Source organism: Neomonachus schauinslandi, chromosome 3 (genome assembly GCF_002201575.2).
Source record: "Neomonachus schauinslandi chromosome 3, ASM220157v2, whole genome shotgun sequence".
In the NCBI taxonomy this organism is placed as follows: Eukaryota; Metazoa; Chordata; class Mammalia; order Carnivora; family Phocidae; genus Neomonachus; species Neomonachus schauinslandi.
The window spans coordinates 112,330,314-112,350,682 of NC_058405.1; the positions used below are offsets into that span (position 1 = coordinate 112,330,314).

At 35.0% G+C, this 20,369-nt stretch overlaps 1 protein-coding gene across 3 annotated transcripts in view; it reads right to left on the reverse strand.

The window, feature by feature from the left end:
* ORC4 (origin recognition complex subunit 4) overlaps positions 1 to 20,369 on the reverse strand; it is a 93,584-nt gene that overhangs the window by 58,449 nt on the left and 14,766 nt on the right. For 2 of the 3 annotated variants that reach the window (XM_044913281.1, XM_021702793.2), the window contains exon 2: positions 96 to 169. The exons of the other annotated variant lie outside the window; for it this stretch is intronic. In XM_044913281.1, the coding sequence (XP_044769216.1) occupies positions 96 to 152 (57 nt within the window). In that variant the 5' untranslated portion in view covers positions 153 to 169. The remainder of the gene's footprint in view (positions 1 to 95; positions 170 to 20,369) is intronic. 3 annotated transcript variants of the gene reach the window in all.

Here is a 20,369-nt window from a genome sequence, read left to right on the forward strand (position 1 = left end):
GTGTTAAGGGGAGAATTCAAATTAAGATTATTATTATTTCTCTGATCAGCTTTGCATGATAACAGACTTTGAGGTTAATGAAAATATATACTAACCTGTGACAGGTACTCTGCATGTATTAAGTTGTTACTCTTTGATTTACGACTGCTCATTTTAACAAACTGAAATCCTTAAAAACAAAAAAAGCATGAATACAAAACATTACTGGCTTGAAGAGATTCTTTAAGAATTTACTATTACAGAATCAAAATAAACACAAGTTTTAAAACATGAAAATGTCCCAATTTCTCAAACTTTAAAAACTCTCAGCTGAATCTCGTGTTTCATTTCTTAATATATGTAAACCAAACCGTCGGTATACCTTCAACTCATACACATTAATGTATGTCAATTATTTTTCAATAAACTGAAAAAAATCTCAACAGTTCTTTGTCTAAGTACAGGCTTATTCAAATTCTCATACCACACGGTATATGGTTCTTACAGACAACTAACTCGTACCTTTCCCTTGAATCTACTGTTCGCATTACCTTCCTTACCTTTTTTTCTTTTTTAATCTATATGATTCCTTTATACAGAATGTTTCCCTCCCCCATCCATCCCACAGGATCATCACCTTCCAGAATGCCTTCGCTTTCTTGCTCTACTCATCATACATACACAATCATTAGAGGGTAGGTAAAATGCCTCTTCTGTGAACATCGATAATTGCCTTTATTTCTCTTCATCCATAATTAAATTATAGTTAAAAAGATTGTCCACTTAACTGCCAGTATCCCAAAACAGCATGTTTTAAAATTCCAAGCATTTTAGCACAATATCCAAAATAAAATTGGCAGTGATAATGCGACTGGAAAATATATATATACTAATAAAAAAAAGAGAACTTTTTTAAAATTCTTCCTCAGGGCAACACAGTCACAGATAAATACCTTTGGCTAAAAGATCTAATTTTCTTAGCACTGTTTTCCAATAGCAATCTTTTACTAGTCTGGTAATAAGAACTTAAGCAGTGTTTGCTTATATACCAGGAACTGTTACAAGCGCTTTGTATTTAACTCACTTAATAACTCATTAACTCATATTTATTAATTTTACATACTGACAATTAGACGCCAACCCTTGGAATGCTGTTTTATTCTTCTCTGGAAATGCTGACAGGATAATCTGGGCAAGGCTTTGACAGACTGATAGCAAGCAAATCTGTCTCCCCCTTATGTATAAGCCATGTACCCAGGGCCTGTCCAAAGAGCTTCTGGCTCCTAGATCCCAAATTGGAAACTCAAGAACAGAGTACTCAATTGTCTTATCCCTTAAGAATATTTTTTCTTAAGAGAAAAGCGGTCTTCTCAGCTGCCCTAGGGCACCTTCTAGCAGCCTAATGTCTATGTAAGGCACTTTGAGAATCTTTACATTAACAATTTTTACTTTATTCTACTTATTTTATTATTTCTTCTCTTAAATAAGAACTGTATGTGGCGGGGAAATCCTTTTATCAACACGAAAATATATCTTCACTGTGGCTTAAAATACTCCTAACTGAAAAAGGTCTATAAATCAACATCTGAACTCACAAAAAGTCAATTACTGCTAGACAAAGAGCATCAAGCATTTGTATCTTTTTATAATCGACTGACAGCTTGCTAGGACCACATGAAAAAAACGATTAGTAATATATTCTCCTTTCCGGAATTAAGGTGGTCTATTTATCTTTTACTTGCTGCCTTCAATTAAGACTTGGGGTTTAAGAGGAATATTTCAAATGAAGATTAAAATTACTAGTCAATATCTACACTTTCACTTCTTCTAACAATTTTGCCATGATTGGAATAGTCTTCCTACTTATTTCAAACTTGAAGTTACTAGATGCATTTTAGCATGTCTAAAAATCTGGCAATATAGACTCTAAATCTTCTACTGAATATATGAAAAGGTTTTCATTTTTAAAATTAAACCAGAAAAAAGTAAAAGCAAAGGAAGTGAAGGTGAAGACACCGAATTTTTTCTAGAAATTTTTAGTGTTTCTTAGAAAGTCACAAGTGACGAAATTTAAAAAAATACATTATTCAAATCAGAACCGTGAGAAGTCCAGAAAAAAAAAATCTGTATATCAAATTTAAGATAAATGCAAATTCTTAAAGAGTAAGGAAAAGCACAACTAGAGAAATGCGATTAATGGTAATACTATGTCCTTAAGAGCTTTGTTACTAGCAAGGCCTAGATTTGGGTTGTTCTGTGGTGTCACCTTCACAAATTAACTTTCCTAAGCCCCAGTTTTCTTCTCTGCAAAATTTGAGAAAAAACTATTATCTAATTCACAGGGAATTGGGGGGGGGTTAAATTAAATGGTTTACCTGATATGCAATGCTGTCAAATCCCATGTACAGTAATACAGTACCCTTTCTAAATTATCACATTACATTGGAGAGAAGAACCAAGAGGAGGATGAGGAAGGGAGGGAAGCAAAAGCACAGAATCTTGTTCTAAACTATTTCTTTGACAGTACTTCTTTGACAATGCAATAAATATCAAGTGCAAGTTCAACTGAAGTACTTCAGAATTATGAGAGAATGCTTCAATGGTATACATTCACTGAGTTTTTCTCAATATAAAAAAATACAGTTTTGAATACTGGTAGTAAAAAGAAATGATGGGTGGATCAATCTACAGTCACATGGATCTCAAAGACCTCAAATCACTAATGGTAAGAAGCCATTCAACACCTGGAAGAGATGATGACTGCTGGGCAGCATACCCAGAGTTTCTGATTTAGTAGGCTTAGGGTAGCACTTGAGAATTTGCATTTCTGATAAGTTCCCAGATGATGCTCCTATTGCCAGTCCCAGAACCATACTTCAGGAGTTACTGCGAAAATTGAGGATTTCTTTTCATTGCACATCAAACCTGATAAAACTGATAAGATACCACAGAAGATAAAGAAATCCATGGGTATAGATGGCATCTCTTCAAACCAAATTAAGCCTAAAAGTAAACAGTATCTAGGGATCATACTGAGGTAAACAGTATCTAAGGATCATCAAAACAGGAGAATTTGGAATAGGAAAGACAACAGGAAGCCAAGGGACTTTCATCATGGTAAATAAAATAAGCTAGAAGGCTCCCTAATAGAAAAACAGTTCACAGAGCATAAGCCACAAGTGGAATAAAAAAGTCAGAAAAGTTTTTCTTTCCTCCAGTTATTGAAAAGTAATAAAGGTTTTGTCCTATCATCTGATGATTCAGAGAGCCTTCAGAGGATATTCACATAAACTTTAAACAGGGGCATCTGGCTGACTCAGTTGGTTAAGCATCTGCCTTCGGCTCAGGTCATGATCCTGGGTCTGGGGTTGGAGCCCCACATGGGGCTCCCTGCTCAGCGGGGAGCCTGCTTCTCCCTCTCCCTCTGCTGCTCTCCCTGCTTGTGTCTCTCGCTCTGATAAAATCTTCAAAAAAAATTTTTTTTAAATTCTGTAAACAAAAGAGTGAAATATAGAAACACTTGCCTGGATGTTATATATTTATATGTCATTCCCTGATCAAAAACAAAACAAAACCAAAAAACCTTCTTTCCTGCAAGATTATTAAATTGTTTTGACATATATGTTTTAACAGCATAAAAGACAATGTTTTTACAAATAGTTTTTGATTCATCAATATTTTCTTAGGAAAAATTAAAATCCCCGAACTAAAAAAAAATTAAGCAAAAGCAAAAATTAGTACTTAAAAAATACTTTAGAAAATAGTTATCAACTTTAGAAAATAGTTATCTCAGACTGGTATCAAACAACACGAAGGGTGCCTAATACAAAAAGAACAAAAAAGATGTGTTTGATTCAATAGATGAGGACAAACATTTGCTCTGGTAAAGCCAGCTAAATAATAGTGCTAACCGAAGATTACAGTTTCACAGTTCCAATTATAAGAGAAAAGCACTAATGGTATGGCACTGTTGGACAGGCTGTGTCAGTTACCGTGATGCCAAGCGGCTGGTCAGTGGCAAAGAACAAGTAGTATTTAGGAAGACATGAGCAAAATGGGTTAATGCTCATTAAAAAATAAATAAATCAATCCCAGGGCAACAGACCTGAATCTTTACGGGTAGAAACCCCCTCCGCTACAAATTATTATTCTAATATGCAGAGTTGGAAAAAAAATTGGATTAGTCTCATACAACATGCCTACAGAGTTCCTGGTAAATGACAAAATGGTTCTTTTTATAAAACCTGAGCAACTTAGGTCTGTGTCAGTTTGCCCACTTCCCTGGACAATGGTCTCTTGAGCAGTTAAGTGTCACATATGAGATTATCATAACTGTAGAGAAAATATTATAGAGAAATTGATTGCTAATATCCACAGAAGGAAGATACTTTTCTTTGCCAAAGGCCAAGGGCTTTAAACACTGCCCAGAATGAGATGACTGCACCCAAAATCCAGGTAGACAGTCATAGGTATCCTGTTAAGAGCAGTAAAGTAGGAAAAAATAAAACAAAAACCATACCTTTTCTTCTTATTTACTTAATGTTTCAATGTATTGGTCTTGGTGAATACATATTTAACCTAGTAAATTACCTGCCTTTATTTATTGTGTATGTTTATGTGAGAGTTAAAGTTGACTCCGAATTATATAACCTTTTCTCTATATATTACCAAACCAAATGGTTCAGAACACAAATATGGCAATGACTACTTATTTAAAAAACAAAACAAAACAAAACTTCAAATTTGGGGTGCCTGGGTGGCTCAGCCGGTTGAGCATCTGACTCTTGATCTCAGCTCAGGTCATGATCTCAGGGTCATGAGATCTAGCCCCATGCTGGGCTCTGTGTTCAGTTGGGCTCTGTGCTCACCAGGGAGCTGGCTTCTTTAACTCTTCCCCCTCTCCTTCTGCCCTTCCCTCCCCACCCCGTTCACATGCACGCTCTAAAATAAATAAATAAATCTTAAAAAAAAAAAAAAACTTCACATTTGGAGACATTCACTCTTAACCAAATAACTAAAAATAAACAGTGCCATTTTACCCATGCATAAATATGAAACTACCCAAGCCAATATATTCATTCATACAACAGCCAAGTAAAGCACATCATTCAATGAATATTTAAACTTACATATATATACAATGGATACAATTTTATTCATTAATGGTCTTTCTTCCAGATGTTCTTAAATGTCCAGATCTAAGGCACTAAACTGCAAGGCTTCCTGGCTATACTATCAAAATATTTTATTTTCACTGGAAGCTATATCCAGGGACAATCAACATGAATAGACTCCTGGGACAGCCCCTCAAATCAGATTTTTTTTTTAATTGAACTATAGTTGGTACCTTATGTTACATTAGTTCCAAGTGTAAAATATAGTGATTCAGTAAGTCTATACATTATGCTTTGCTCACCACAAGTGTAGTTAACATCTGTCACCATACAAAACTACTACAAATGGGCGCCTGGGTGGCTCAGTTGGTTAAGCGACTGCCTTCGGCTCAGGTCATGATCCTGGAGTCCCTGGATCGAGTCCCGCATCGGGCTCCCTGCTCGGCAGGGAGCCTGCTTCTCCCTCTGACCCTCCCCCCTCTCATGTGCTCTCTCTCTCTCATTCTCTCTGTCTCAAATAAATAAATAAAATCTTTAAAAAAAAAAAACACTACTACAAAACCACTGACTATATAATATTCTCTATGCTGTACCTTTCACCTCCGTGACATATACATTCCATAACTGGAAGCCTATACCTCCTACTCCCCTTCACCCATTTTATCCATCCTCCCACACCCTTCCCTTTTGGCAACCATCAGTTTGTTTTCCATATTTCTCAGTCTGTTTCTGTTTTTGTTGTTGTTGTGGTTTATTTGTTTTGTTTTTTAGATCCTACATATAAGGGAAATCATTCGGTATTTGTCTTTCTTGGATTTCACTTAGTATAATGCCCTATAGGTCTATATATGTTGTTGCAAATAACAAGATCTCATTTGTTTTTATGGCTGAGTAATATTCCATTGTATATATACCACTAATCTGAACAAAAAAGTAAGATATTTTTTTAAGTCTAGCAATTGACAAAATAACTCTCAGCTTGCTTATTAGCAATAGCATACAACATCTGCATTATAAGATAAAACCTGACTTCGAATATCACTGTCTTAAAGAACCTTAAAAAACCTAGAATTATCAAATCTTACAAAGGCACAGATTATAACACTAGCTTTGTTTTAATTTTAAAAAGATTTTTATTTTATTTCAGAGAGAGAGCACTAGAGAGAGAGAGCGTGCAAGCATGACTCGGGGGCAGAGGGAGAGGGAGAAGCAGGCTCCCTACTAAACAGGGAGCCCAACGTGGGGCTCGATCCCAGGACTCTGGGATCATGACCTGAGCTGAAGGCAGATGCTTAACTGACTGAGCCACCCAGGTGCCCCGATATTTGCTGTGGATAACCACCAGCTATGTCTGAGAATAAGCTGCTCAATAAATTACTGAACTGATTTAATGAATTTAATAAATATTTTAAAGTAAAAAACATACTGCTTTACCAAAATAATACTGTTGTTTTAAGTCACTTGTAAGTCCTTCCATGCCACAAATTTTAGGCACTCAATTTGTCAGCTGTATAAAAATTTAATATAAATTTTTGGTGATATTATATGGTGATAACATTTCATGACTAATTTGGCCCAATAAATTAATAAGATAGCTATACAACATATATTTGGAATATTTTCCAATTTCCATGTGTATATGTGTGAATTTCTGTATGTCTATGTGTATGGGTGACACATATGTGTGTGTCTGTGTATACTATATAAGTAAGTTTATGGCTTCAGTTTCAGACACTGCTTAAAGGAATATTTTCACCCCATTAAACACAAATTGTTACTGGGAATGACATAACAAATAAAACAGAAGACAAATGCAATCTAAAGAAAGATTAAGTAAATATTTATTTATATAAAATAAATGTATAAATGCCTCCCTGTATGATAGTTAATGAGAAAACCAAGGAGCACAAAGCTGATAACAAGGATTCTCAATCAACTCAATAAACAAATATTTAGCTAATCAGTACTTATTACAAGGCCCTGGGAAAATCACTATGGGAAAGATGAGTATTAAAGTTGATCTCTATCCTCAAAAGCTAAGTCTGATTGGGAATAAGATAAATGAATATAAAAGTGGAAAAGGCAGTAAAAGTACAAAACAAGAGCTAAACTCACGGATTTAGTAAAGAAAGGGGCCTTAAAGAACATAGAGGCTGCTTTTCATAAGAGGAGAAATTGGGCAGAAAGATTTTTTAAAACCTGCCAAGATCATACAACTTACATATAAGCAGCAGCTGTTACCTCTAGTGACACCCAATCCAGTGTTCTGTTAGTCTGAAGTGACATGAAAAAAACCAAACAAAATAAAACTCTGTAAACATTAAAAAGAGCCATCAAAATCATCACTGGGCTTTTCTTTAAAGGAATAAACATACCAGAAGAATGCATTCTGAAAGAAAATTGTTGGTATCCCAGATGTTCAAGACTGACAATCCAGTCTTTTTCCAAATGTGTACCTGTACAATTTACGTTAATATCTGTATTTTTAAAATAAACTTTTTTTAACATTAGAAAGTAATATGTGTTTATCATATGAACTCTGGAAAGCCGATAAGGAGTCATGTGGATAAGGATCATTAAGCAAAATGAAATCAGAGAATCCCTGTCCTTGCAATATCTAACAAAACAAATAATTAAAAAGAAATGTTCTAGGGGGATTATGGGAAGCCGGATTATGGAAAGTAGGAAGCACCAGGAATCTATCTCCACTAGAAAGCAACTGTACAGGACAGAATGTGATATAACCATTTTGGAACTCTAGAGTCTATTTAAGGTTTGTAATATCCAGAGGAAGGCTTGGAAAGCAAACTGCCATTAATTTTGGTTAATTTCAGCTCTTTGTTCAGTAGCAGCTACCCATCCCCCACAACTGAGCCCAATGGGAGGCAGCTATGAACCAGTTACTAGAGGATCTTGCACATTGCCTGTGGTGACAGAATGGATAAAAGGGATCCTGTTGCCCAAATGTCAGGGATTTGTGCTGATGGTGGCTTCTCATCTCTGAGAAACATAGACAGATTGCCATTGTTACTCCATTTCCTCTTACTGTTCTAAGTCCCTCTTCCTCCTGAGACATAACTTCCATGGGATTTAAAAGGCCAGTGCCCCTCTTCCCTCCCTTCAGTCTTCCCTTTTTTTTTTTTTTTTTTTTTTGAGATCGAGTGCTTTTGGGTGTGCAGGGGCAGGGGGTTGGGTTGTAAAGAGGTCAGAGGGAGGAAGAATCTTATGCAGGTTCCATGCCTAGTGGTGAGCCCAGTGCTGAATCCTACATGGGGCTTGATCTCACAATCTTGAGATCATGACCTGAGCCTAAACCAAGAGTCTGATGCTTAACCGACTGAGCTACCCAGGCGCCCCTACTCTTCCTCTTTTTGGGAGCCAAAGATTACAGACTAGGATATTCAAAAGAAACTGAATAAAATTAGGGTAACTAAAAAGTCATGATGCATGCCCAGGGGAGGGTACAGGCTCACAGACACCTGAGAGACCTTAATTTTATACCTCAAGCTGATCTTTGGCACCGACTCACTACAACAATTAAAAAAGTAAAGTAATAAACAAAGACAAAAAAGCAGCAAACCCTGCATAATGGGGAAATCTGATTTTCAGAGCTACTAAATTATTAGTTTCAAATGACAGTTTTTAAATAGAAAATATCAAGACATACCAAAAAAAAAAAAAAAAAAAGTATGCCCCTAATCCTCGTGTTGTTCAAGGGCCAACACTTCTACTTCAAGGGAATAGAGTCTGCAAAGTGACAATGTAAGGAGAAAAAAAATTAATGAAGCCTATACTAGTAACCGTGAACAGAAACTGTAACACTGTAAACCAAAGAAAGCATTTACAAGAGAAAACAGGTGAGAATATGTCCTATTTACTCAGTTTGAACGTTGTCCAAGTAGGTCAAAGATACCACAAAGAATTTTTCCTATCCTGCAGATGAATAAGCTCCAAACTAGCTGATGCAAAATAATCCTCTCAGGTAAAACAAGTATTTAAAGACTTTTCCTTAAAATATTTACCTAAAAAATTAAAATTACATTAAACTTAGATAATATTTAATATATACATTGACAATATCTTCACTTGATCTCTTCATTAGCAAGTCATGTCATCTCACTAACAGCAATCTAGGAGCCCTAAGGAAAGAGTGGAAGGTAAGTAAATGATAGGAGTTACAAGCGGTACCACCGTATGTTTATTCATGTTCAGCTTATTACTATACAACACAGGTATATGCGCCCAGTTGGGTGGAATTAATGAATTCAGCTAACTTCAACTTAAAGGTATTATGATGTTTTAAATGAAAGTGATATAATTCAGACATTCCAAAAAAACCTGTGGATCTTTCCTGGAATGAAAAGTGGCTGCCTGTCCAAAGCATACTGCTTACAAAAAAAGAAAAAAAAATACTTTATGTAGAACTTTAAAATAAAGTTATGAAAGAAACAGATTTTTGAAAGAAACTTCTGCTAGGGAGAGAGCATTTTGAAAACATTTTTATCTCTGATTTTGTGGCTGAAAATGATGTATTACCTATAAAAAAATTCTCATACACAGGCACTTAAAACCACTTATAAAGAGGACTTTCTAACATATATTTCTACAAAGAGCATGAATAGGCTTTATTATGCCCATTTGTTAAAAATATAAAAACAACTTTTCCAATCATTTTGGAAAAACAATTTACATGAGAAAAGATGAAATTTAGTAAGAGAATTCCTACAAAATCTGTGTAAAATTGGTGGATGAGATTGAAAATGAAAAACATACATACAAATTATCTTTATTTTTTTCAACAGCCCTCTTTTGGACAAAACCCTAAAGTTCCAGCACAGAGGAGTATGACTTTGTGACAAGAACTCCTGGTAAAATAAAAATAAAAAACTCCCTCTGATGATGATTAAAGAAAAGAATATATGCTATATACTATCAACCTTTGTTTAAATTAGGTAAAAGTGATAATACAAATTCTACTACTGTTTACTTAGTGTCTAACTCAGTATGGCTGACATTTTTCAAAGAACAGTAAGAATGGACAAAACGTTAGAACTCTGCCTCTCTTCGGTTAGAAAAATGATCTTGATTGGATAAACAGTCAAATAAAATGTAAAACGAAAGATATTTTAGGAGAAATCTGTGGGTGGTTTTCATGTTTTGTTATTGTTCTTTGAGATGAAACTGAGGTAAGAATATATTTAAGCTGTTTTTCAGACAGCTAGAATTAGTTTCCACACTTACTTCTTGTCAGCTGGAGTGTTTAGAGCAAGGGAAAGAGTATTAAAAGAAAGGCTGAAGGGGGACAAATAAGGGACAAAATAGGTATAAACTCCAGGTTTATAGACAAGCAAACATATTCTTAGTACTTTCTAGAAAGATCAGGTAGAAATGTTGTCTATAAAATTATGTGGATTTAGTTAAGTCAACTTGGGGCAGAGTCTCTGGTGAGATGTTTCCTTGAGCTCCCCAGAGCTGAAGAGTAATCCCAAATAATTGCTTTTTTGTATATGATTTCTAGATAAACTTGTACACAGTGTAATAACTAGTAACTCCGGACAACTTTATAAAATCTTTTTTTCTCCTCTGTTTCTTCCCAGGGAATACAGAGGGAACACAATTCACTTAGAAACTTAGATCAAATGAATCCAAAGTTTTAGCATCTTTAGTTTACTTATATAATGACATGCTATTTTCTTCATTGTTATTTTATAAATCTCTAATATTTTATAGAATTTATAATGTCTAATACTCAAAACCGACCAAATAATTCACACTGAAAAATTTGTAATTCTCCAGAAGAGCCATGTTCTCTCTTACATCTTAGTTTTCAATACTACAGAGCAATGTGCCTGGAACCACATATACACATGGAGACATACCCACACAGGTACAAGTGTATACACATGTATATGCACATACACACATGTGCAGAGATATATACACATACGTATCTTTTAGTAAATGTATTTACTTTGTAAAGTACCTAGTAGAGTCCTGACATTAATGAATATGCACCCAGAGTTGTTTTTAATAACACTGGTGGATCAGTAGTCAACAAAATAAGTAAACAATCTCAGTGGGAAAATCGTTAAGTTTGGGGCGCCTGGGTGGCTCAGTCACTTAAGCAACTGCCTTCAGCTCAGGTCATGAACCCAGGGTCTGGGATTGAGCCCTACATCAAGCCCCACATCGGGCTCCCTGCTCAATGGGGAGCCTGCTTCTCCCTCTCCCTCTGCCTACCGCTCCCCCTGCTTATGCTCTCGCTCTCTCTCAAATAAATAAAATCTTAAAAAAAAATCATTAAGTTTAATGACACAAAACCTTCAGGTAAAAAAGGCACTTGTTTATAAGTTATTACAATATTTATGACTATTGACCATGAAACATCCCATGATGTATCTCTTAACTATCAATTTTGTATTAGTGTAAAACAATAAAAAAAATTGAACTTCTTTAAAATACACATTAAAATTTACTCACTTATGAATTATATGGGCTAATGAAAGAGCCAACACATTTGCAAATAATCTAGAAATCCTTTCAGCTTTTGAAATGTATCACATCATTTTACTGGCACTGGTTTATCTCTTAACTACATCTTAAATGTCATACTAGCCAACAATACTCTATATTCTCTGAGCACATGGTATTTGACTAGAAATATGCTGAACAGGAAGAGGAATGAAGGCTGTGATTCAAAGCTAATGTGTTTACTTGGATGGATAAACAGTATAAAGGCAACAAAAATTTGAATCAATGAAAATACCATTTTTTTTGGATGGAGGAAGGTATTATACGTCGGACCCAATATTTAAGACCTGGGCACTAAAGTGAGTGAGTAAGAAGAGAGCACATATATAGAGGTTTGTTTTTGAAAAATATATGAGTATACTTTGTACTCATAAAATATATTATACAGTATTGTACTTATAAGAGCAATTACTCCAGGGCATATGTTCATTTAAGAAGAATGATGAATAGAATCCTCCCCACTATTTAGTTTTTTCCTTTTGACATACTCACAGTTGAACCATGTAAATGTAAATATTATATTCTACAACCCCAGTGAATCAATTAGCAAATGTTAATTAAACAAACTACTTTTAGAAGGAAAAAACTGAAAATACTGCCTTAGATAGAAACCACTTGAGAATTTCTAGAAATTATCCCGTGTAAACCCGAAATCTTATAATTTACCCTAGAAACTTTAAGAACAGTTTGTTATTTCTAATGAGACTCTTCAGCTTATGCAGGAAACATAAGGAGACCAAATCCCTACAATCTGAGTACTAGGGCCGAGATTATATTCTCCCATTGTGTCTACTAATGAATACTAATGCATACACACTCCCTACCTCTCCATCAACATGCTTAGATAACTTTGTCATGACAGTTGAAAAATCTGTTTAAACATTTATACTATAATAAGATTTTTTAAAAGGGAGAGATTACCAAAAACATTTTTTGCTTTAAAAAGACAGCTTAGAATTTTTTCTTACACAGTGTTGTACAATACACAGGATAACTATCTTTTTGAGACTCCAAACCAGAATTTTCAGTAACTTACGTTATTTCTTGTACTGCAGAAGAGCTGTTCATCATGATGACTTTAAGACACTAAAATACCCAAAGTGTCTTCATAAAAGTTATAGACTCATTTATTTTTAGCAAGATCATCAAACATAACTCCCTCATTTTCACATATGCAAACATTGAGACACAAATTTACTCAGAGATCCAGTTACAGTCAGATTCAGATTAAGCACTCAGATGCAATATATCTACCCTTCTCTGCAACCCACCCCCATCCAACAAAGGTTAACTGATGATCAATTGTGAACAGACAGGTTCAAATATACTGTTTCTATACTGATGTCATTCTTTATACACCTCTTACGTAAATACCATTCTCTGTTCTGAAAAAACTGCTGTTCTTTAATCACTGAGGTAAGGAAAACAACAATAAAAACCACCTTCACTGAAACAAAACTCCCAACAATAAACAAAAGCACCAGTCTAATTAACTGGGTAAAGGAGAACTCACTCACTCTTCTACATGAAAAAAGTTCAAATACATCCAGCCACTTTCTTTCCTAATTCTTAAATAAAATAAAGCTAGCTCAATATACCCACATTATTTCCTTGAAAAGGCAGCAGGTAAACAAACACAGAATGTCCAAAACTAAATCTGTGGTGCAATCTATTTAATAAAAAAAAAAGGTCTTTTCTAAGTAAACACACAGGAAAGCACATGGAGGACTAGTCTTTTCTCCTTTTGGAGGCAGACCACACTGCATAACTGTGAGACAAACCATTAGGCTCCTGTTTAAGAAAGCTGACTAAGCACATCAGTTTACCTTGACTTCCTTCAAAAACATCACCGACATTACAGAAAAAAAACAATAAAAAGAACAAATCTATGCCATCAGCAAAGATAAAAAGATGAGATGACCAAAATGTTGAAAAACTTTTATAAGATATAAAGCACACTGACTACACAAAGGATATTATAACCCAGTATTTGCAAAAGACTTCTGTAACACGTAAGTTTTCTCAGAACTCCAGAATAACCATAAGATCTAAAGCAGGACAACAATCATAAAAGAGATGAGGAACATGAATTGTAAAGGAGTTTACCAATCTCTAATTTTGGATACTCAGCAACAGTTCCATTTATCCCAACTGAAGGCCACAACTATAGTTCTCTACATAAAGGGACAGCTTCTTCTGAAGACACCTGGAATAGGCACTGAGGCTTGAGAAGGGGAAATGGTACCCCAGGTAACTTTCTGGCACTAATAAGAGGAGGTCTCATACTCAAAATTCAAGGTTTTCCTTACACCCTAAAAGAAAACTTGGTAATCCCTATTTTAACTAGCTTCCAAAATGGCCCTCAGTGGTTCTTACCTTCTAGTATTTATATCTTTAAGTAATCCCCTACCACGTTACAGAGCTGGCCAGTGTAAACAAGAGGATGTTGTGAAAGTAATGGAGTGTGACTTCTGAGGATAGGCCTTGATTTCACTGAGACCACCTGTTCTGAGGGAAGCCACCTGCATGTAATGAAGACAGGAAACTCTATGAAGAGGTTCATGTGGTAAGGAACCGAGGCCTCTTACCAAGAGTCAGTAGTAACTTGCCAACCACCTGAGTGAACTATTTTAGATGCAGCTTCTCCAGCTCCTGTCAAGCTTTCAGATGACTGGGATCCAACTAACATCTTGACTATAACCTCATGAGAGCCGAAGAACCACAACCATCTCATCTAAGCTGCTCCTGAATTCATGACCCACAGAAACCCTGTGAGAAAATAAATGCTTGTTGTTTTAAACCCCTACTGGTTGCAATTGTTCTGGAATAGTTTTCTACATGGCAAGAGATAACCAATACATCCTGCTTTAAAATTTATATTAAAAAGAAAAACATCCACTAATAGTACGATAATCCAATTATTAATGTTAAGAACTAATCATAAATATTGTAAATTTTCTCTACCATAAAGAAAAAAAAATCACAAAATCTAGAGAATGGGACCAAGGTAAAATTTAGAGGAAAATCTAGGAATATTTGTGAGATTAGTCTCTAGCCCTGGTTCCTGGCACATATTACTCCTGAAACTCTTGTAATTTCCTCAGTGTGAAGAGCACCCAGATGCACTTTTTGTTCAAATATTTGATCTCTGACTCTGGTTGCTACATAGGGCTCCTGAAATCCTCGTAATTTCCTGGTTGATAGGAGTGTGTCTTTTGTTCTAATGAGGCAACTCTTAGTGGAATCTTGGATAGGTCCTGGGTAAGGGCTGGTTACCAGAAGAGAAAGCTACGATTAGAAGCTCGGAGTTTTCAGCCCCAATCCCATTCTCTTGAGAAGGGAGAAGAACTGGAAATGGAAATGATGATAGATCATGCCTATGTGATAAAGCTTCCACAAAAATCCCAAAAGTATAAATTTCAAAGAATTTCTGGATTGGTGAATACATGGAGATTTAGGGAGAGTGGCATGCTCAGAGAAGACATGAAATTCTATACCCCTTTCAACATTCCTTGCCCTGTGCATCTCTTCCATCTGGCTGCTTCTGAGTTATATACATCCTTTTATAATAAAGTGGTAATCTAATAAGTAAAATGATTCTCTGCGTTTTGTGAGGCCCTCAAAAGGAGGGGATTGTTGGAACCTCTGATCTATAGCAGGTTGGTCAGAAGAACAGGTGACAACCCCGACCTGTGAACTGGCACCTGAAGTGGTGAGGGCAGGGGAGTTTTGTAGGACTGAGGCCTTAACCTATGGAATCTGATGCAATCTCCAGGTAAACAATGTCAGGATTCAGGTGAACTGTAGGACATCCAGCTACTGTCTGAGAATTGCATGGTGGTGGTGGTGTGGGGAACACTCCCTCCAACACTTTTGCTGGAATTGGGTACAGAACTACTTGGTATTAAACAGACTTACAAATTTATTATTAAAGAAATTAAATATGCAATTTGCAACATGTAACTTAGAAAACTAAAAACAGAATTAAAATGAAATTGTGTATGATGAAAACTAAAAGCAGAAAAATGACAAAATAATTATTAATAAGACAAACAATAAGAAAAGTAAACGCAGAAAACATAAAAAAAAAAAAAAATAGTGATCACAAAAGAAATGGGAAGTGTGCTCAAAAATATACCAAAAAATAACCATAGCACCAAGGAGTTTTGAAATTTAATTTTTAACCAAACATTCAAAAAAGAAGTTGAAAGGGGGGCGCCTGGGTGGCTCAGTCGTTAAGCGTCTGCCTTCGGCTCAGGTCAGGATCCCAGAGTCCTGGGATCGAGCCCCGCATCGGGCTCCCTGCTCAGCGGGAAGCCTGCTTCTCCCTCTCTCACTCCCCCTGCTTGTGTTCCCTCTCTCGCTGTGTCTCTCTCTGTCAAATAAATAAATAAAATCTTTAAAAAAAAAAAAAAAGGTTGAAAGGGATATAAACAATTCCAATATATATAAAAAATAAATACAGGCCTTTGGGCTTTATTCTATGTACCTGATATAACCTTTGTTAATAAAACCAAAGGGGGAAAAAAAATCATTAGAGATATATGGTTCACATAGAATTCATAAACAGAATCAAGGATTCTGGATCAAATATTTATTAGATAAAAGCCTAATAAATATAGTATCTTTTAGAAAGCTAAAAATCTGGTTCTTTAATTTATAATAGGATAGGTCTCAAAAACCCACCATAAATAGTGTTACAAATAAAACCATGAACAATATATCTGCTATTACTACTACTAACTAGTAGTATTCTAGAGAAATCAAGTAACAACAACAAAAATCCCACTAGTACAGTTTTATGTGGTTCCTATATATTAAAGGAGTTTAAACTCTACTTTTCTTCAACACAAAAAAAGTTAAACTGCAAGATTCCTTCAATCTGCAAAATGATAAAATTTAGTACCCCATTTTAACCATTGAAACAATGTGTTTACCTACACTTTGTTAAACTACAAATGCTTATTGATGAAAATATACATATTTCTTAATCAGAGATTATTTTGTCAAGAATCTGTAATGAGCTCTTATTTCAGTGACTGGCTGTGGCACCCCGTATCTGTATTAATATAGTGAACTAAAAAGTTCCATTATTTAACATCCCACTGCCTTATTAACTACCATAAATGTTAAAATTATTAAGTGATATTCTAAAGTTAATACAAAATCACTTAGATAATGATAAAAGGAACAATCCAACAGGAGGATATAATAACTGTAAATATTTATGCACCCAATACAGGAGAATCTAAGTACATAAACTAATAACAGACATGAAGAAGAAATTAACAGGACTAAGACTAGATGGACCTCACAGATATATACAGAATATTCCAATCAAAACCAGCAGAATACACATTATATTCAAGCGCATATGGACTTTTCTCCAAAACAGATCCCATGTTAGGCTACAAGACAAGTCTCAATTCAAAGATTAAAATCATATCATGCATCTTTTCCAACCACAACAATATGAAAAAGAAATCAATCAGAAGGAAAAAATCTTGAGAATACAAATACAAGGAAGCAAAATAACATGCTACTAAACAATGAATGGGTAAACCAAGAAATCAAAGAGAAAAATAATACATGGAGAGAAATGAAATTGAAAACACAACTTCCATACCTTTGGGATGCAGCAAAAACTGTTCTAAGAGGGAAGTTTATGGCAATAAAGGCCTATCTCAAGAAGCAAGAAAAATCTTAAGCAATCTAACTTTACACCTAAAAGAGCTAGATGAAGAATGAACAAAGCCCAAAGTCAGTAGAAGGAAAGAAATAATAAGAATTAGAGTTAAATAATGCAAATAGAGACTAAAAACACAACAGATCAATGAAGCCAGGAGGTGGTTCTTTGAAACGATCAATAATATTGACAAACCTTTAGCCAGACTCATCAAAAAAAAGGAGAGGACTCAAAATCAGAAATGAAGAAGTAGTAACTGACATCACAGCTATACAAAGGATTATAAAAGATTACGGAAAATTATATGCCAACAAACCTGAAAGAAATGGATAAATTCCTAGAAACATATAATCTACCAAAACTGAATGAGGAAGAAAGACAATCTAAACAGATCAATTACCAGCAATGAAATTGAATTAGTAACCAAAAAAATCCCAACAAACAAAAGTCCAAACCCAGGGACACACGTCTGGATGGCTCAGTCGGTGGAGCATCAAACTCTTGGTTTTGACTCAGGTCATGATCTCAGGGTCATGAGATGGGAGTCCCGTGTCAGGCTCCCCACTCAAGGGCAGAGTTGCTTGGGATTCTCTCTCCCTCTGCCCCTCCTCCTGCTCGCATGCATGTGCTCTCTCTCTCTAAAGTAAATAAATTCTTAAAGAAAAAAAAAGTCCAAGAGACCACTTCAGAGGTGAATCATACCAAACATTTAAAGAAGAGTTAATACTATTTTTCTCAAACTATTCCAAAAAGGAGAAGGATAACCAAATAAAGACACTACAAAAAAAAATTACAAGTTGATCTCTCTGATGGACACAGTAACAAAAAACCACAACAAAATAATAGCAAAACAAATCCAACAATACATTAAAAAAAAATCATTCACTATGACCAGGTGAGATTTATTTCAGGGATGCAAAGGTGGTTCAGTATTTGCAAATCAATCAACATAATACTTCGTATTAACAAGAGAAAGGATATAAACCATATGATCATCTCAGCAGATGCAGAGAAAGCACTTAACAAAGTACATCCAGTCATGACAAAAACTCTCAACAAAATAGGTTTTAATGAAACACATCTCAACATAATAAAAGCCATATATGAAAAACCCACACCTAACATACTCAATGGGGAAAAACTGAGAGCCCTCCCTTTAAGGTCAGGAACAAGACAAGGATGTCCACTCTCACCAATCTTATCCAACATAGTGCTGGAAGTCCTAGCCACAGTAATCAGATGAGGAAAATAAATAAAAAGGTATCCAAACTGTTGAAGAAGAAATAAAACTTTCACTATTTCAGATGAGGAAAATAAATAAAAGGTATCCAAATTGTTAAAGAAGAAGTAAAACTTTCACTATTTGCAGATGACATGATATTACATATAGAAAACCCTAAAGACTCCACCAAACTACTGGAACTGATAAATGAATTTAGTGAAGTCAGAAAATACAAAATCAACATACAAAAATGTGTTGCATTTCTATACACTAATAATGAAGCAGCAGAAAGACAAATTAGGAAAACAATCCTATTTACAAACACCAGGATAAATAAAACACCTGGGAATAAAGTTAAAGTGTGTTATGATGAAAACCGTAACATACTGATGAAAGAAATTGAAAACAACACAAATTAAAAGATATTTCATGCCCACAAACTGGAAGAACTAATATTGTTAAAGTGTGCGTACTACCCAAAGCACTCTACAGACTGAAAATCCCTATCAAAATACCAATAGCATTGTTCACAAAACTAGAATACTAAAATTTGTATGGAATCACAAAAAGATCCTGAATAGCCAAATCAATTTTGAGAAAGAAGAACAAAGCTGGAGATACTACATTCCCAGATTTCAAGGTATACTACAAAGCTGCAGTAATCCAGAACAATACTGCACAAACATAGACAAAAGATCAACAGAACAAAATAGAAAGTCTAGAAATAAACCTATGCTTTTAGAGTGAATTAATCTATGACAAAGGAAGCAAGAATATACAATGGGGAAAAGACAGTCTCTTCAACAAATAGTGCTGGGAAAACTGGACAGCTACATGCAAAAGAATGAAACAGGATCATTTTTTTACACCAATATACAAAAATAAGATAAAAATACATTAAAGATCTAAATGGGAGACCCGAAACCATAAAATTCCTAGGAGGAAACGCAGCAGTAATTTCTCTGACATTGGCCATAGAAACATTTTTTTAGACATGTCTCCTCTGGCAAGGGAAACAAAAGCAAAATTAAACTAGTGGGACTACACCAAAATAAAAAGCTTTTGCACAGCAAAGAAAACCATCAACAAAATTAAACAACAACCTACTAAATGGGAAAAGATATTTACAAATGATATATCTGATAAAGGATTAATATCCAAAATATATAAAGAACTTACACAACTCAACACCAAAAAAACACAATCCAATTAAAAAGTAGGCAGAGGACCTGAGTAGTCATTTTTCCAAAGGCATACAAATGGCCAACACACACTGAAAAGATGCTCAGTATCACTAATCATCAGGGAAATGCAAATTAAAATCACAATTCGTTCTCACTTTATACCTGTCAAAATGGCTTAAATCAAAAACACAAGAAACAACAAGTATTGGAGAAGTTATGGAGAAAAAGGAACTCTCATGCACTGCTGGTGGGAATGCAAACTGGAGCAGCCACTGTGGAAACAGTATGGAGATTCTTCAAAAAATTAAAAATACAATTATCAAATGATCCAGTAATTGCACAACTAGGTATTAACCCAAATACAAAAACACTAATTTAAAAAGATACATGTATCCCTATGTTTACTGCAGCATTATTTACAATAGCTGACATACGGAAGCAATCCAATGGTCCATCCACAGATGAATGGATAGAGAAGATGTGGTGGACATATAAATGGGAATATATACACATATATAATGGAACATCACTCAGCCATGAAGAAAAAGTGAGATCTTGTCATTTGCAACAACGTGGATAAACCTAGAAGATGTAACACTAAGTGAAATTAAATCAATCAGAAAAAGACAAATACCATTAAGACCTCACTCATA